General features: G+C 40.5%; 1 protein-coding gene across 4 annotated transcripts in view; it reads left to right on the top strand.

Annotated features, from left to right (window-relative positions):
- Positions 1-15,216, top strand: part of ncanb (neurocan b) — a 145,203-nt gene that overhangs the window by 42,977 nt on the left and 87,010 nt on the right. For all 4 annotated transcript variants that reach the window (XR_013301238.1, XM_077606629.1, XM_077606630.1 and 1 more), the window contains one exon: positions 8,450-8,540. Coding sequence is in view for 3 of the 4 variants with exons in the window: in XM_077606629.1 (XP_077462755.1) it covers positions 8,459-8,540 (82 nt within the window). In the remaining variant the exon portion in view is untranslated. The remainder of the gene's footprint in view (positions 1-8,449; positions 8,541-15,216) is intronic.

Raw genomic sequence — 15,216 nt, 5'->3', positions numbered from 1 at the left:
CCCTGCAGCGTGAAGCGACGTTCCTCCCCTCGCGCCGGCGTATTAGATTAGCTCTTCAGTCTTTACGAGCCGCCGTCAACACGGAGGATTTATTACGCGCCGTGTGTCTCTACCGTGTGTTGACGGAGGCAGAGTCGAACTTGGAGACCGAGAGAGGATAACAGTCAAAAGAGCTGATGGGAAATGACATCCATCTTGCGCTTGAAATATGCAGCGGTACCCTCGTGACATGTTAGTGTGAATGCAATAATGGTCGCCCTGTTGATGCCTTGCTAAAATGGGAGAAATATATCGAATGAAGCCGCCGATCCTGCCGCCGATAGCACCAATAAGTCTTGTACTAGTCGTCATTCCTACATCGTTAGATCAGTGTGGCTTTAATAATGGCAATTAATTCCTTTTTTGTGGTTTCTCACTTTTTTCTCTTAAAAAAATAAATAGATATTACAGGTATGGAGTGAGGTAAATTATCACAGAAACAACAATATGATTCCAATTCAAAGAATCAAGAATAATCCTATCATATGGATACAATAGTTTCTTTGAACTATCAGTTTATTTACCTGACATACATTGAAAATGTTCTGTTAGTGTTTAATAATACCGCAAGTAGTCTTAGTTCAGACTTTTTGGATTTGAATCAATGTTGTCTGTTTACTTTTTGTACTGCGTCTTATTCCTACAACCTTGAACGTGTTTGTTTTATTGAAACGTCAAATTGCTCCTCTCAAAATAACTTGCAAAAGAGAATTTAAAAAGTTGTTGCTCTAGTAAGTACTACTAAAACGGCACCGAGATCAAATACTCACCTCATCGCGGGGGGTGCTGGAGCCTATTCCAGCTGACTTCGGGCCAGAGGCGGGGGACACCCTGAATTGGTGGCCAGCCAATCGCAGGGCACAAAGAGACAAACAACCATTCACACTCATACCTAGGGGCAATTTAGAGTGCCCAATCAGCCTACCATTCATGTCTTTGGAATGTGGGAGGAAACCCGAGTACCCGGAGAAAACCCACGCAGGCCCGGAGAGAACATGCAAACTCCACACAGGTGAACCGACTTGGATTTGAACCCTGGACTCCCACTGTGAGGTCAACTCGCTAACCAGTCACTCACCGGGCTTCCCATAAAATACGCCGAAATATAAAATAGAAATGGGCAAGTTGAGCTATCACACAGAAATTTGTAATTCAGAACGATAATATACTCAAACTTCATAAATTAACAAGTTCTGTAAATCTTAGCATTTGACCGTCATCCTTGCCATGTTTTTAGCAAGCTGTATAAAAAAGAGCATATTACTCCTGTTATTTTGAAGTCTTTACAATGGCTCCCAGCCAGCTATAAAATATATATATTTTAAAGTCCTGTTACCAAATGGTTTAGGTCCTGAATACATTCAAGAAATGCTAATGGAATATAAACCTAGTAGGGCTCTGAGATCTGCACAATTGGGTCAAATAGTCGAGCTCAGAGTTCAGAGCAAAGACGGGACACCATCCATTTCCCCTTTATTTTTTATTTGGTCGTCAATGTAGCGTGACGTCATGACTCTCGTCCGTAGGCAAAACGTATCAGCTTCGAATGTAGTGTCAGAGTAGAGAAACAATAGTGGCGACAGGGTGAAAATGTATTCCCTACTTTGGAGTAGTTCTTGTGCTGAAGGCAATTGGCGAAATCTCAAACGCCATGTAATCTGAATGCATAACATGTAACATACACTATGGACAGCAAAATGTTCTACCCAATTACCATTACGCCTACCAAGCCGACATCCTTGATTTCACGTGGTTGCCGCACAATTTTTCTTACTCTTGACCTCTCGTGTGCAGCCACATTTGTATACATCCCTCGCGGGAAGACAAGCAGCTGGCCGAGGCGACCTTGACATGCACCCCGAACAAGTTTAACATTTGCCAGAGTGTAAATGAGATGTCCCGGACATTTTTTGAAAAGTGACCCATGTGCAGAAAGCTTTTCGCCTTCCCCTCCATTTTTCTCCAGCCAGCTCTTTCACACCACACAGCCTTTCATCAATTCACGTCTCTACCCCCTTTTGCTTCATCTCATCTCGCGTAGGGTGAGCTCGCCTCTCCTGGACACAAGAGCGAGGTAATATGTTTTAGAGTAAGTAATGGCAGATCCTTCTCTAATAGCGTTGGCTGCTGGCTGGCTCGCGGGACATTGTGGGAATGAATAAAGGAGACCTGTGTGGCATTCAACTATAAGTAATAGCATTTTCTCTAGTTTTTCCACATCCCTTCAACATATTCCGCGCTCAGCGTGCTAAGCAAATTCGCCTTTGTTGGAAGCGACCGGCTCAGGATCGAGCTCTCCTCTTTCATTGCGTCCCTTTTCTATTCCGGTTTGGCTGTGAGACAGCTCATCGCAACAAACAGCAGTCTTCAGTTCTTTTCAAATCCTGCAAAAAAAATCGTCCCGTGAAGTCGTACAATGAAGAAACGCTGATGGGAAAACATCCACAAAAGCACTCTGAAATAAATGCTTTCATCGTTAATGTCTATAAAAAGGAGAGCGTGCAAAATATCACAATAGAGCTGTGAAATTACACTTTTATGTACCGCGCAAGCAACTCTTACCACAATGTTACATTGCTGTGATAAATAAATAAGTACTTCCAATACAACAAAACCAGTCCTGGCTCGGACTATTACCCCTAAAACCTCCTGTCCAGTCTCAGGATCTTTTAGGTGGCTGGTTTGTATGTGTGAGGTACATACCTGTCAACCTCTGCCGATAACTGCCCTTATAAATGATTATGATTCCCCTTACAAACCCCCCAAAAAACCTTACAAACACCGTACGAGTCGTATGACTCGTACGGTGTTTGTAAGGTTTTTGGGGGGTTTGTAAGGGGAATCATAATCATTTATAAGGGCAGTTATCGGCAGAGGTTGACAGGTATGGAGGTATTCAAAAGTTTTTGGTAGCGGTTTCAAAACAATTTCATACAACAAATGTCAAACACCAGTCTGACTAATATCCGTAAACACACGCAATTTTCAGTACTTGTCGTGTTGTGTTCTTCCTGGCAATAGATGTTGAGGTTCAAATTTGTCAGACAGAGATCGGCCTTTTAGCACGTCAGATCTGGAAAGATGTTGGCTTTCCAGCAGATGTACCATTTATTTTATTTTTATTTTTAATTTGAGGAAAAAAGGGAAAATGAGCCCATTCAACAAAAAACAGGAAATAAGCCTTTATCCAATGTTCCATTTCGGGTTTAACACAAGTCGGGAAGTAAAATGGGATACTTTGTGCTCCTCAGGTTTACATTGCATAGCCCAGAAGCCAATCTTTTACAGCTTCAAATATTCGATAGCTACATTGAGGTTTTCCAGATTTCACACACCCCGTGGTGCTAATACTTAATTAGCTAGAGCGGTAATTCCCTGGCTTGGAAACAAGCTACAATGTAAATTGTTACCCACATCCCCACTAATCGATGAGCAGGATGTGGATATGTATTGCTTTGTTGTGGGAAGCGTTTAACTGGGCAAGAAGATAAGATGACGATGGAGGTCTGCAGAATTTTGAATGTGTTAACATAAGGTTTTAACATGATGTTTTTTGTTTGTTGGGGCACATAAAAGAAAATGGAAGTAGGACGTTTCCAGTTTTTCTTTTTCTGAAAATAAGGACACATGGTTTAAAGTTACACAGCTTTATGTTCAGTTCCTTGGTGCATTTTTTTTGTTGCACAACATAGTGTATTTTCCTAAATGCCAGGCTTCATTGTATGTGCTTGTATGTGGCAAATTGAACTAGAGTCCATTTTTTTTTGTCTTCACATGACCAGCCCAGCTCATTTATTTCCCCCATCCAACTGCCCACAAATGCATTGTGGGGGAGACATAAATGGACATTTAAGGGCTGGCATGTGAGTGGAGCTGAAATTTGCCTTCTGTTACTGTGTTGTTTTAAACAACACTTTTGTGTGCCTCTTAATGATTGGATCTCTTGTGAATCTTTTGGTATTTTCACATAGGAGATATGACAGCACATTCTATAATTAATTAGACACCTATATGTTGATGACACATTTTAAATCAGATATCTTTTCTCATTCACAAACTACAAAAAGCATCAAAAAACACATACATTCAAAGGACACGTCTATTTATTTTTCCGACACATTTCCTGTCACCATTTCTCATGAACACAAATATCAATACCCACTTATCCAGTTGCATTTTACATGTTAATGAAGACAATGAATGTCTATCTCCACGGCATCATATTGTGTAACAAAATGTACCAATTTATATGTCCAATTACACTCAGCTCCGCGCACAAATCTGTCTTTCCATTCACATAATGCGCACAGCAGTGCGGAAGCGCTTGTGTTCGACTCCATAAATAATTGCACGCATCATTTTGCAAGTGGCTGTTGTGCAGTTATCGTCACTTGGCTTCGGTTTGCAGATGTAAAACATCAGTAGTGAAAATAATACTTAAAGTTGTGAGCTCCAAACTAAATATTTTTGAAACAGTGCCCTGCAGCTAAAGGGCCAAGAAAGTCATGTTGCAAGAACACAACAAAAACAGTTTGCTATTATAGAGAACCCACACAAATGAGTTAAGGTTGCACCAGTTTTTTTTCTAAGGGACACAACAGCTTTGATTATCTTCTGGGGCTTTAAGTAATCATTAAACGGCAGTGGAGTGCAGGTTCATTTGTTGCAGCTCATTTGTTTCGGAGCAATTCAAGCACTTGTAGTGAGGCAACAAAAATATGTCATTGCTATGCAAAGTCAATGATCAAGACCAGTAAAAAAAACAATTTTAAAGCAGTAAAAATAGAGTAGCTCTATCATTACATAGAAAACTTGGGTGATTAAATGGTTTTTTTAATGATGGATAGCATTTGACCTTACTTCTAGACAATGTTCCCTCTAATTTTTTGTTTGTCTGAGCAGAAAGACAACCTCCCTGAGCACACTGAGTACCAGTGTGAGCAACATCATCATTGCTCGCTATGGGCACACACCAGTATCACACCTGCCATAAGAAGGTGTATGTCTACTACACATAAATGATTTAGTAATAATAAAATGTAATGATTAATATCTATGAATGGCGGCCCGGCGGATGAGTGGTTTGCGCGTCGGCCTCACAGCTAAGGAAAAAAAAGGATTTTATTTTTTGCGCTCCATATGATTTGCTGTGCGCAGAGATGACGAGAATAGTGCGCAATTGCGCACACGCGCAGTTTAGACGGAACATTGCTTCCAGATTGTTCTTGTATGTGCAGGTGTTTGATTTTTCAACACTCATAGTGGCGATTTGCAGTTGTTTACCTTTATAAAACCATCTTGAATATCATTTAAAGGCGACACTGGGTTGCAGTGAGAAACACTGCTGTTGGCATGGTGACTGTGGAGTAATTACCACTGCACCTAAGACCAGCCATGGGAAGTCATTTATAGGTAATGCCTTCTCAGGTCAAATTATTGCAATTGAAAGCCTTCAATCATGGTGTGGAAAAGTGAGTTTTGTATGAATATGTCATCGCTATTTTATTTTCTGGAATGTTTTAGCAAGTAGTGAAGCTCGGGTTCATTCCTCTTGACATCTTGCAAATGGATGTTAACGCTAATTTGGCCGTGAGGCATCAGGTTTGTGCTCAATGAAATAGTGATATATGTCAACTTTTGAACTAAACCTTGATGTAAACCCGTAATTGTTTGAAAGAGCTGCTTTTGGATGTAAGTAACCATAAAAATTACATAACTGAGGCTAGCACACTGCAGTTTTAAGAATCTCTTAACATTTAAAGACATGACAACACTCAGGGGTCTTTTATTAAAAAAGTAAAAAGAAATCCATTCCTACCAACACGTTTAAAAAAAAATACTGGAAAACACACGCACACTCACACACATTGTGCAATGACAACAAAGGGACTAATAAAGCCTACCAAACCCATATCAAACAGTTAATTATCCTCTGAATGAAGATCTAATTTCTCCAAGCATTTTTTTTTCCTCTCCTTTGATTTTATGTCATCTCTGGTGGGAGGCACAGAAGATTTCCACCTCTACGCTTGACTGTGAGATATTCTCGGGTCGTACATCGCCATCCCCCAAAACACAACAGTCGGAGCTGATGCCAAATTGAAATTATTTGCCTTTCATCTGAGAACAATCCATTCTTTCAACCTGTCTCCAAGCCATTTACACATTTCCCTGCAAACTTAGAAATAAAGCACACATCCACATCTACCTTGTTCAACAAAACCACATTTTTAAACTGTTTCCTTGGTTTGTTCGCTATAAATTGTTCATTTAATCAAAAAGGGGACCACAATTCTGCTCGAGTTGTAAAGGATCAAATACACGCTGTTTTTAGTCAATAAAATTTGTAACCTACTAATTCCAAAGGGAGTGAAATACTAACAGTCCCACGGTAGATAGACATTGCGCACAGCTATTTGCGATGAAGTCAGTCTTTGTGTCCTTACATGCACCTGTAAATGGACCTGCACCTCTGTAACTGACACGGGCTATCAGTGTCCAGTATCTCCCCCTCCCACACACCTCACCCTCTCTCCCCCCCTAGCCCTCAGGTCCGCCACGTCTCCCCCAGAGAGCCCACATTTATTATTTACTCGCAGAGCCCCTTCGGCCGTCCAGGCCTGACTTCATTTCACCTCATTTGGTCGCTGTCCTGTGGCTGTGAGGACACATATATCATCTTAGATATACAATAGATAGTCAGGCTGCTGGAGCCTCTTTATATCAATTTCATATTTCCATGTGCCCCTTGATATGAAGTGATTATATCGATGATTTTGTTCTGGGAAAGGAAGGACGAAACAAGAGTTGACTCTCAATAGAGCAACTCTGAGATGACTCACATTTTTGCATGGTATCTGAACATGTTTGTTAATCCTCAAGTCAAATCATTAAATCCAGTCCTTCCTTTTTAAGTGATTTACTATTTCTTTTAGAGCTGTTGGTCAATATTTCAGTCGTTGTCTTGGGCGGATTGCGCTATACTTTTATGCCCCCCCAATGAAACCATGCATGCCCCTTTAAGTATTTTTAATACAAGAATCCACTGTGTGTGTGTATCACTTCAGAGCACAATTTGACAGTTACTTACCTTATCCGAGCCTTCACCACAGCCTGCTCCTGTCAGCCTGCCAGCCAACTAGCTATGGCCAAGTAGTGTTACTGTATAATGTGAATCTATACACCCTAGCTCACATGTGTCAAAGTGGCGGCCCGGGGGCCAAATCTGGCCCACCGCATCATTTTGTGTGGCCCGGGAAACAAATCATGAGTGCCAACTTTCTGTTTTAGGATCAAATTAAAATGAAGAGTATAGATATATATATTAAATTTCCTGATTTTCCCCCTTTTAAATCAATAATTGTAATTTTTTAGTCCATTTTTTTCTGTGTTTTTAGTTCAAAAATCATTTGTAAAATATATTTAAAAAAGCTAAAATAAACATTGTTTTAGAGCTATAAAAACTGTATATTCAGGGATTTTAATCCAGTTCTTTTAATCCATTCATAAAAAGTCTAAGTTTATCTAAAATGGTCCGGCCCACATGAAATCGAGTAGACGTTAACGCGGCCCGCGAACCAACCCGAGTCTGACACCCCTGCCCTAGCTGCTCTATACACACTTTTTTTCCACCACACATGCACACACCCCATGCTCGTATTAAGTCACGCACCTTCATCTGCTAGTTATTTTTTGTTGATATGTGCCTTAAGGCTTTGTAAACTGCTTTTAACAAATATCATATTTTTAAATAAAATGGTATTTTCATTGATGGAATTGTCAATACAGCAAATAAAATCAAGTTGTCAGACTGTTGCATCCATTCCTATGTCAAAAGTAAACTAAATCAAACATTTAAATGTAGCATTTCCTTCAAAGGACTGGAGTTAGTACATTGGTGAATATATCCTCTTCTTAATCTATCGTTGTGGATAATAATCATGCTTAAATTTTTTCATTTACCAAAACAAAATAGAAACTCCAACTTTGTAATGCAACTGAGTGTGAGGCAGTGGATTCTGGAAGTAGACTTAATCCACCCTAACGATCCAAATCAGGAATAAAGAGAAAAAGACAAAAGGAAAATGAAGTTTTAAATGTCATTAAGTGTGAGTGTTCACTGTCCAAATGGGACCTACTTGTCTTCTGAAGTATAAAGATAATAGCCTATAGTTCAAACGACACTTGAGAGAGATGATACATGACAGGAGCAGCCAGTTGAGTGTGTTCTCTTCCCCCTTTTAAAGGCTTATAATAACCACTGGAGCCTTGCGAAGGGCTTCGGAGTAGTCCACTGGAACTGGGACCGTAAATCACAATGATGGATGAAGTGACAGCTGTCCATCCAAAGACATTTGGTCACCACCTTCAGAGAGTCTTGCCCTCATGTGTCTTTCTATCTTGTCTCAAGGGTGGCAGGATGTGCGACGTGATGCTTTCGTGTGGACTGCAGAACCTGATGCTTGTCCTGCTGCTGCTGATGCTTCACACTGTCAGTCAGGGTGAGTTCAAATCAACTTCACTGAATTTCAACCTTTGCCACATGATTTTCAACCCTTTAAAGTTGTTTTAACACAAACACAGTGGTACCTCGGGTACACGGTCGATTGGTCGCCGGTCTTTTGGTCGCCCGGAAGGTAAGTGATAATTACCATTTAAATTGTTGCTCAAATTCCCTAAATACAAACTGTGAATTACTATTTAGTCATACTTAATGCCCTAGTAATTATTAGGCTAAAGAAAAGCTCCAAATTTCCCAGACTTTTATTGTTTTTTGTTGGAGAACTTGTTAAGACCCTGACTGACGTAGCTTCTTAAAGGGACAACGCATGTACATACAAAGTCTTATACACTCACACGTCGGCTCAGTGAAACTGCTCATGGCCATTGTTGGCTTTTATTGATGCGTAGACTGTGTTGTTATACCTTGTTTTGTCACCGGTCTTTTGGTCATCGGTCTTTTGGACGTCGGTCTTTTGGTCGCCCGTTGTCGCGGTTTGGGTGACCAAAAGACCGCGACCAAAAGACCGCGACCAAAAGACCGCGACCAAAAGACCGGCGACCAAAAGACGGCGACCAAAAGACCGGCGACCAAAAGACCGGCGAACAAAAGACCGGCGACCAAAAGACCGGCGACCAAAAGACCGGCGACCAAAAGACCGGCGACCAAAAGACCGGCGACCAATTGACCGCACACGGGTACCTCGAATTAAGAATGCCTCTACATACGCACTATTCAAAGTTACGAAAAAAAATCAAACAAAATCCAAGTTACGTAACAACAAACGAAATCAAACATCCCCTGAAACTGTATCTGATATTCTACTTCCCTATCATATTATCTACTATTCTATATATTTGTTTATAACTATAAACAGACCTGTGTACAGACACTGTGTATCAAAGTTAATGTTGCAGTACACTCAATTCATCAAGCAATAATATTTACCTTAAAAGAGTGTTAAACAAACAGTTAATTTCCTCCTTAGAAATTGTGACGTTAACAAAAAATAAAATAAAAAAGAGAAGGAAAAATCAGAACACAGAGATCACTTTCTTGGCAGAATGCAATAAAACTATATTCGAAATAGTCTTAAAGACATCGTCCAATCCCTCAATTTCTGCTATTGTCACACAGTCTCTGTCCTTCATTTGTTCTCTCAAACAAGTGAGTTTATTGTGTGAGTGGTGTTCTTTTCGGGATAAGGAATTAGTTATCCGCTGTAAATAAACGCCCCAACCGACATCAGTCACATCATCGACAGAGCCGTCAGTCGGAATCGCTCAGTCGCTTTTGTCGAGTTACAATTAGCGTCAAGGAAACCGCAGTTAATCTTGACGTTTCTGTCTTTTGCTTCATTTCACTCCAATAATATAAACTTAGCGCGCCTCGCTTGCCTCTAAAACGGTGTAGGCTTTAAAGCAAGTGGACTGGTTGCACTTTTTTAATCTGGGATGTTTTTTTTTAAATCTTAATCCGCTCAATTTGTCAGTAACTCAAGGAAGCCTTTTTTTTTCCTCCCTCGAAAGTAGAACACTGTTTTATTTTGATAAAGGCTGTGTTAAGACAGGAAATGAAATGCTTATCTTAGCTGTCGGATCATTTTTATTCCTTGTCATCTTGTTTTATCTGTTTGCAAGTTATTTATCAGTTTGCTATTCCGAGCAAGGATTAGCAAACTTTCCAGCTCAACACTTGAATATAAGAATATACACACTTTTTTGAAAAACTTTAGTCCCCAAACTTGCAAGTTTCATTTGTTTTATGACCATGCTCATTAGTCAAATCACTCATTGAAATTTGAAATGAATAGAAATCTATTCAGCGCCCCTTAAATCACATTTGGCTGAAGCGTCAATGCAGTGGATATCATGTTCTTTTTTTTTTCTCCTTCCATTTTTCCAATCCTATTGTCAGGAGAGAAAAAAACATTTCTCGAAATACCTGTACAGAAATGAAAATGTACTCGTGCAAAACATGCACAGTATTTCTAAAAAGATTGGAAATGGGATTATTCTTACTCATAATACTACTGCAGATATAAAGTAATGATCCAGAACATCCTCTGGTATCTTGCTTGATATTTTTAGGTGTTTCACAAATGAGAACTATCATCAGACATTGTGAGGACAGTTATACAAAATTTCCCAATGTTTTATATCTGCCATAATTCCGTTTCAGAGCCTTAAATCAATGTAATTGCATATGTACATATTTCAAACATTTAATCTAAAGCAACAACAAATACAGTTACAGAAACAGTTCAAAGTACGCAGGAGTTTTATTTTAAGGATATATCCACAATAAAGTTCTCTGGTATTAGAAAAAAAATAGGGTCTTAATGAAAATAGAAGCTGCTCATTTCTGGCTTAGTGTTGAAAATAACAGCCGGTAAACAGAGCACACCTTAAGTTGGCAGTGAAAATGTATGCAATTTGCAAGTCTCTTTGCACGCTACCTGTTATCGGCATGTGCCCAAGCAGCTTGATGCTCTCAGCAGCCTCCAAAGTTTTTTGTTTTCTTGCTCATATTGCTTCTGCTTTTGGTTAAAGGAAGAAAAGAATTGGCGCAACGAGTTGGGATTCCCGAGTTTCGGGGACTGGGGAGGGGGCTGATGAGAAGACAACTCTTGGAAAGCCCGCGGTTACACGCGCCAGGTGGTTTGGTTTATGCCACCTCGCACGCTGTGTAGCACACAAACAGAAGAGACATGCGTGCCAACTCAAGCATTCTCTGTTCTTTTTGGGCTGGAAAACTATAAGACTAGACAAAACAGACCACAAAATTAACAGTAATCCGCTTTTGCTGCACACGCATTACAAATCGGTTCAGTTGGCCAGGATATAGAGATTTTGAGATTATTTTGTTTTTTTAAATCAAGGTTAACTAACTGAAGTATGCAGTATGAAGTATGTGGAATGCAAATCCCACTGCAAACTGTAACGCTTAGACTCAATGTTACTTTGCACAGTTCAAAGGAGGTGGCAAGGGTGCATTCTAGGATGTTTATGCATGTTTGTGATTTTGAAGTATGGACTTTTCATCGCGCAAGATTGGAACTTCATCATCTCGCTTTAGATGGCGCTAACGGTGGTAGCAACCTCCCTTTGAGTCGTTTGGCGTGCAACGACACAGGGATGAGTTTCAGACAGACTCTTTAATAAGTCCTTTGCCGAAACTTAAAACGTTCTAAAAGATGCTTGGTAATGTGTCCTCTTTGACGGGTCAGGAGAGGTAAAGTCCAAGTTTTTATTTTTCATTGTTCCTGTCAGCACGACTGCATTCTCTGTGAACTGGAGCCCCGCGTGACGTCCATCCGACAGAGCGTGTCGATGGGCAATGCGAATGCCCACGCATGTGAGTTCACCGGTGCATTGTGTATTGGAGAGCCTCGTGTCTACATAAAATGTGCGCTTGCGGAGAAAGCAGATGCACTGCAGCGAGACACAGAGCGCTGATCAAACGTCTCCTCTCTTTCAACATGCATTATACAGCGTGCTCCCTCAGGTCTTGTCTTTCCAACACGTCGCGCTTTTCATACCACGGACACACACGGTACAGTATTTGTATGCAAGTCAACATAAGCATGGGTTTTAGGCCCTACCTCCATGTTTTGTGCAGCGAGTCCTCGGGTTACGATGTCTTCCGCCCACAACGTTTGGACTTTACGACACCAGTGTGTTGTGCGCCATCACGTACCCTGCAACATAGTTTCTGCTTAGCTAGTGCATAGTAGTTGTCGGTATTTGGGTACCAAAAGTATCTCTGTTGTTTTTGACCTGTTTTTCCACTTTATGACCCCAATGACAAAAGTTTGTTTGTTTGGGTTCAGCCAAAAGATTAGCAATTGCCACAGAAAGGAAACTTAATGAAATGCTAAAAGGAGAGAGATGCCAAATTACCGTGTGCGGTCGATTGGTCGCCGGTCTTTTGGTCGCCGTCTTTTGGTCGCCCCGACCGGGACAACGGGCGACCAAAAGACCGGCGACCAAAAGACCGACGACCAAAAGACCGGCGACCAAAAGACCGGCGACAAAACAAGGTAAAACAACACGGTCTACGCATCAATAAAAGCCAACAATTGCCATGAGCAGTTTCACTGAGCCGACGTGTGAGTGTATAAGAGTTTGTATGTACATGCGTTATCCCTTTAAGAAGCTACGTCCATCAGGGTCTTAACAAGTTCTCTAACAAAAAACAATAAAAGTCCGGGAAATTTGGAGCTTTTCTTTATCCTAATAATTACTAGGGCATTAAGTATGACTAAATAGCAATTCACAGTTTGTATTCAGGGAATTTGGGCAACGATTTAAATGGTAATTATCACTTACCTTCCGGGCGACCCAAAGACTGGCGACCAAAAGATCAGCGACCAAAAGACTGGCGACCAAAAGACTGGCGACCAATCGACCGTGTACCCAAATTACGATGCGTTCTGACCAAAGTTAAAGCGTCACGCAAAATTGACCTGCTCGCCTCCAAATGCAATTTTGTGGTCACGCAGACCTTGCGTCGCCGACAGTTAAAGTTTAACAACTTTCGTAATGTAAAAAATGGGGTTGGATGTAGGCTTCATCTTGCAATTTTGATATGTTGAGTGCGGTTCTACATTGGCGTGGGGCCTTGTATGGTGGTTTGCTGTTGTGGTGTCATCTATGGCCTACAGTTTTCTTTCGGTTGCAAAGGAAACATTTTCCATTTTTGTTATTAATCCTAAGTGTTTGATGTAAATTTCGACTTTACCAATTGTATCTGTTTTAAGATAAAATTCGGGTTATGTCATCAGCATAGGAATGGAACTCGGTCGTCATTTAAGAACTCCCAACATACTCTAGATGTGTTTCTAAAACAAAGTGCCAATTGAACCATTACTCTCACCGCTTATTATGAATTGTGTTTTCATGTGCATATCATTAAATTAGACTTTAATTAAGAACGACTACAATCCGCGATTATTTTTTTCTAATTGTATGGGCTGTCATTTCCTTACAAAGCACCAAAGAAACTAAAACGTTGTACAATCAATGACACGAAAACAGTCGGGGGCTGATGTATAATTCACACAACAGCAGCACTCTGTTGATCTGGTGTGAAAATAACTGGTGGGGAAAAAAATAACAAGACCTCAGGTGTAATTGCTCTCCCGCGGCTGTTAAAACGCAATTTGTGCTCACGTTGAGTAAGCACAAGACATGCTATGGCTCCCACACGTCGTTCAATAATTCCAGAGACCTGCAACGCCACGCCACGCCACCAGACGGGCCACCGGTGACGACCCCTTTGAACTTGAGGCCTAGAATAAAGCTCCCGTTAACATTTAAACTGTAATGCGTTGAAGAAGTTCTTTATTCATCTTGTTTTATGGGGCTCTTTTCTCGCTTTTGTCACTGAGGCAACATGGCGGTCTCTCCAGGGATTAGAGCTGGTGATAACTTTTCCATCTAAATGCAGATTTATAACACTAGCGGTAAGCACCCCTGCTAGTTTATGTTAATCACCACTGAGGAAGGAGCACTTGTTTTTGGGGTTGTTTTTTTTGTATGGTTTCCTTCTCACCTGCCATGTCATTTACTAATTTCTGCAGGGAATTTGCAAGTTAATTTTATTGGGTTTTGGCTGTGGCTTTAGCCAGATTGGTGATGCAAAAGTGGAATGTGAGTGACATTTGGAATATTATACAACTTGCCATAAAGTTAGATGTGTGAGGATGAGGTGAGAGCTGACAAGAATCTAGCAGAGGGATTAAACGTTATGAATGGATCCGGGCTGAAAAAGGGAATACACCTGGCTTTGTTTTCTGAGTTGCTCTCGAACTTGGAGTCTTCCTGGTTGGTTCTTTAAGATGTGTTTGAAAGTGGTTGTGTTTAAGAAGAAGGTTCCACAAGTGGTAGTGGCTGGTAAACAAAGATCAGTGCCTTATCCTCAAGAGTCACCGAGCAAATAGAGTGACAGCAATGTTATAGACTCCTAAAGATGTGCTCTGTGTGTTAAATTCTGTGCAAAGTCACTGTTATCACACCGTCTACTATTTCATAAGAGCAATTTTCATTGTTTTCCACCATTTTCTGAGTCCTTATGTTTGTGCTTCAATATTTTCATTTGATGGTAGGGAGCCATTTTATTTATATATGTATATACATAAGGACAGTCAATTGAACTGAAAGTGCAACAGGCTCATTTTCTCCTCCAACTGTGAAGCCTTTTCTTCTGTTCTTTACCCTATTGATGTTTTTTTCCCCCCATTCTTTTTTTTTTTTGCTCTCATGAGTCAGTGCATTAGGTAAGCACTAATGTTTCTTTGTGCAGCCTCCCACCAGCTTTGTGTGACAATGTGGCAACATAGCAATGATGCTTGTCCTTACAGAAGAAGGACATTTCTGATAAGATGGCCAAAGGGAAGCCACGCAGGCATTTGGAAGCATTAAAAACTGATGAATAATCCCTCATGTGCAATTTGCTTTTAATGTAAGCAACAAAAATGCATATCAGATGCACTGATATATTTCAGTTCACCACTAACACACACAAAAAAACACATTTTACTCAGTTGAGAGAGGACAACTTGCTCAAGGGATTTTCAATAAAATGAATCCTTTATAAAATCCAATGTTATTACTCATTACAACAACATCTTGTCAAAATGTATTCAATTCATACAGACACCTAATCTTACTGAA

This window comes from Stigmatopora argus, chromosome 8, assembly GCF_051989625.1.
Source record: "Stigmatopora argus isolate UIUO_Sarg chromosome 8, RoL_Sarg_1.0, whole genome shotgun sequence".
NCBI lineage: Eukaryota > Metazoa > Chordata > Actinopteri > Syngnathiformes > Syngnathidae > Stigmatopora > Stigmatopora argus.
This window is presented reverse-complemented; position numbering and strand designations above follow the sequence as displayed.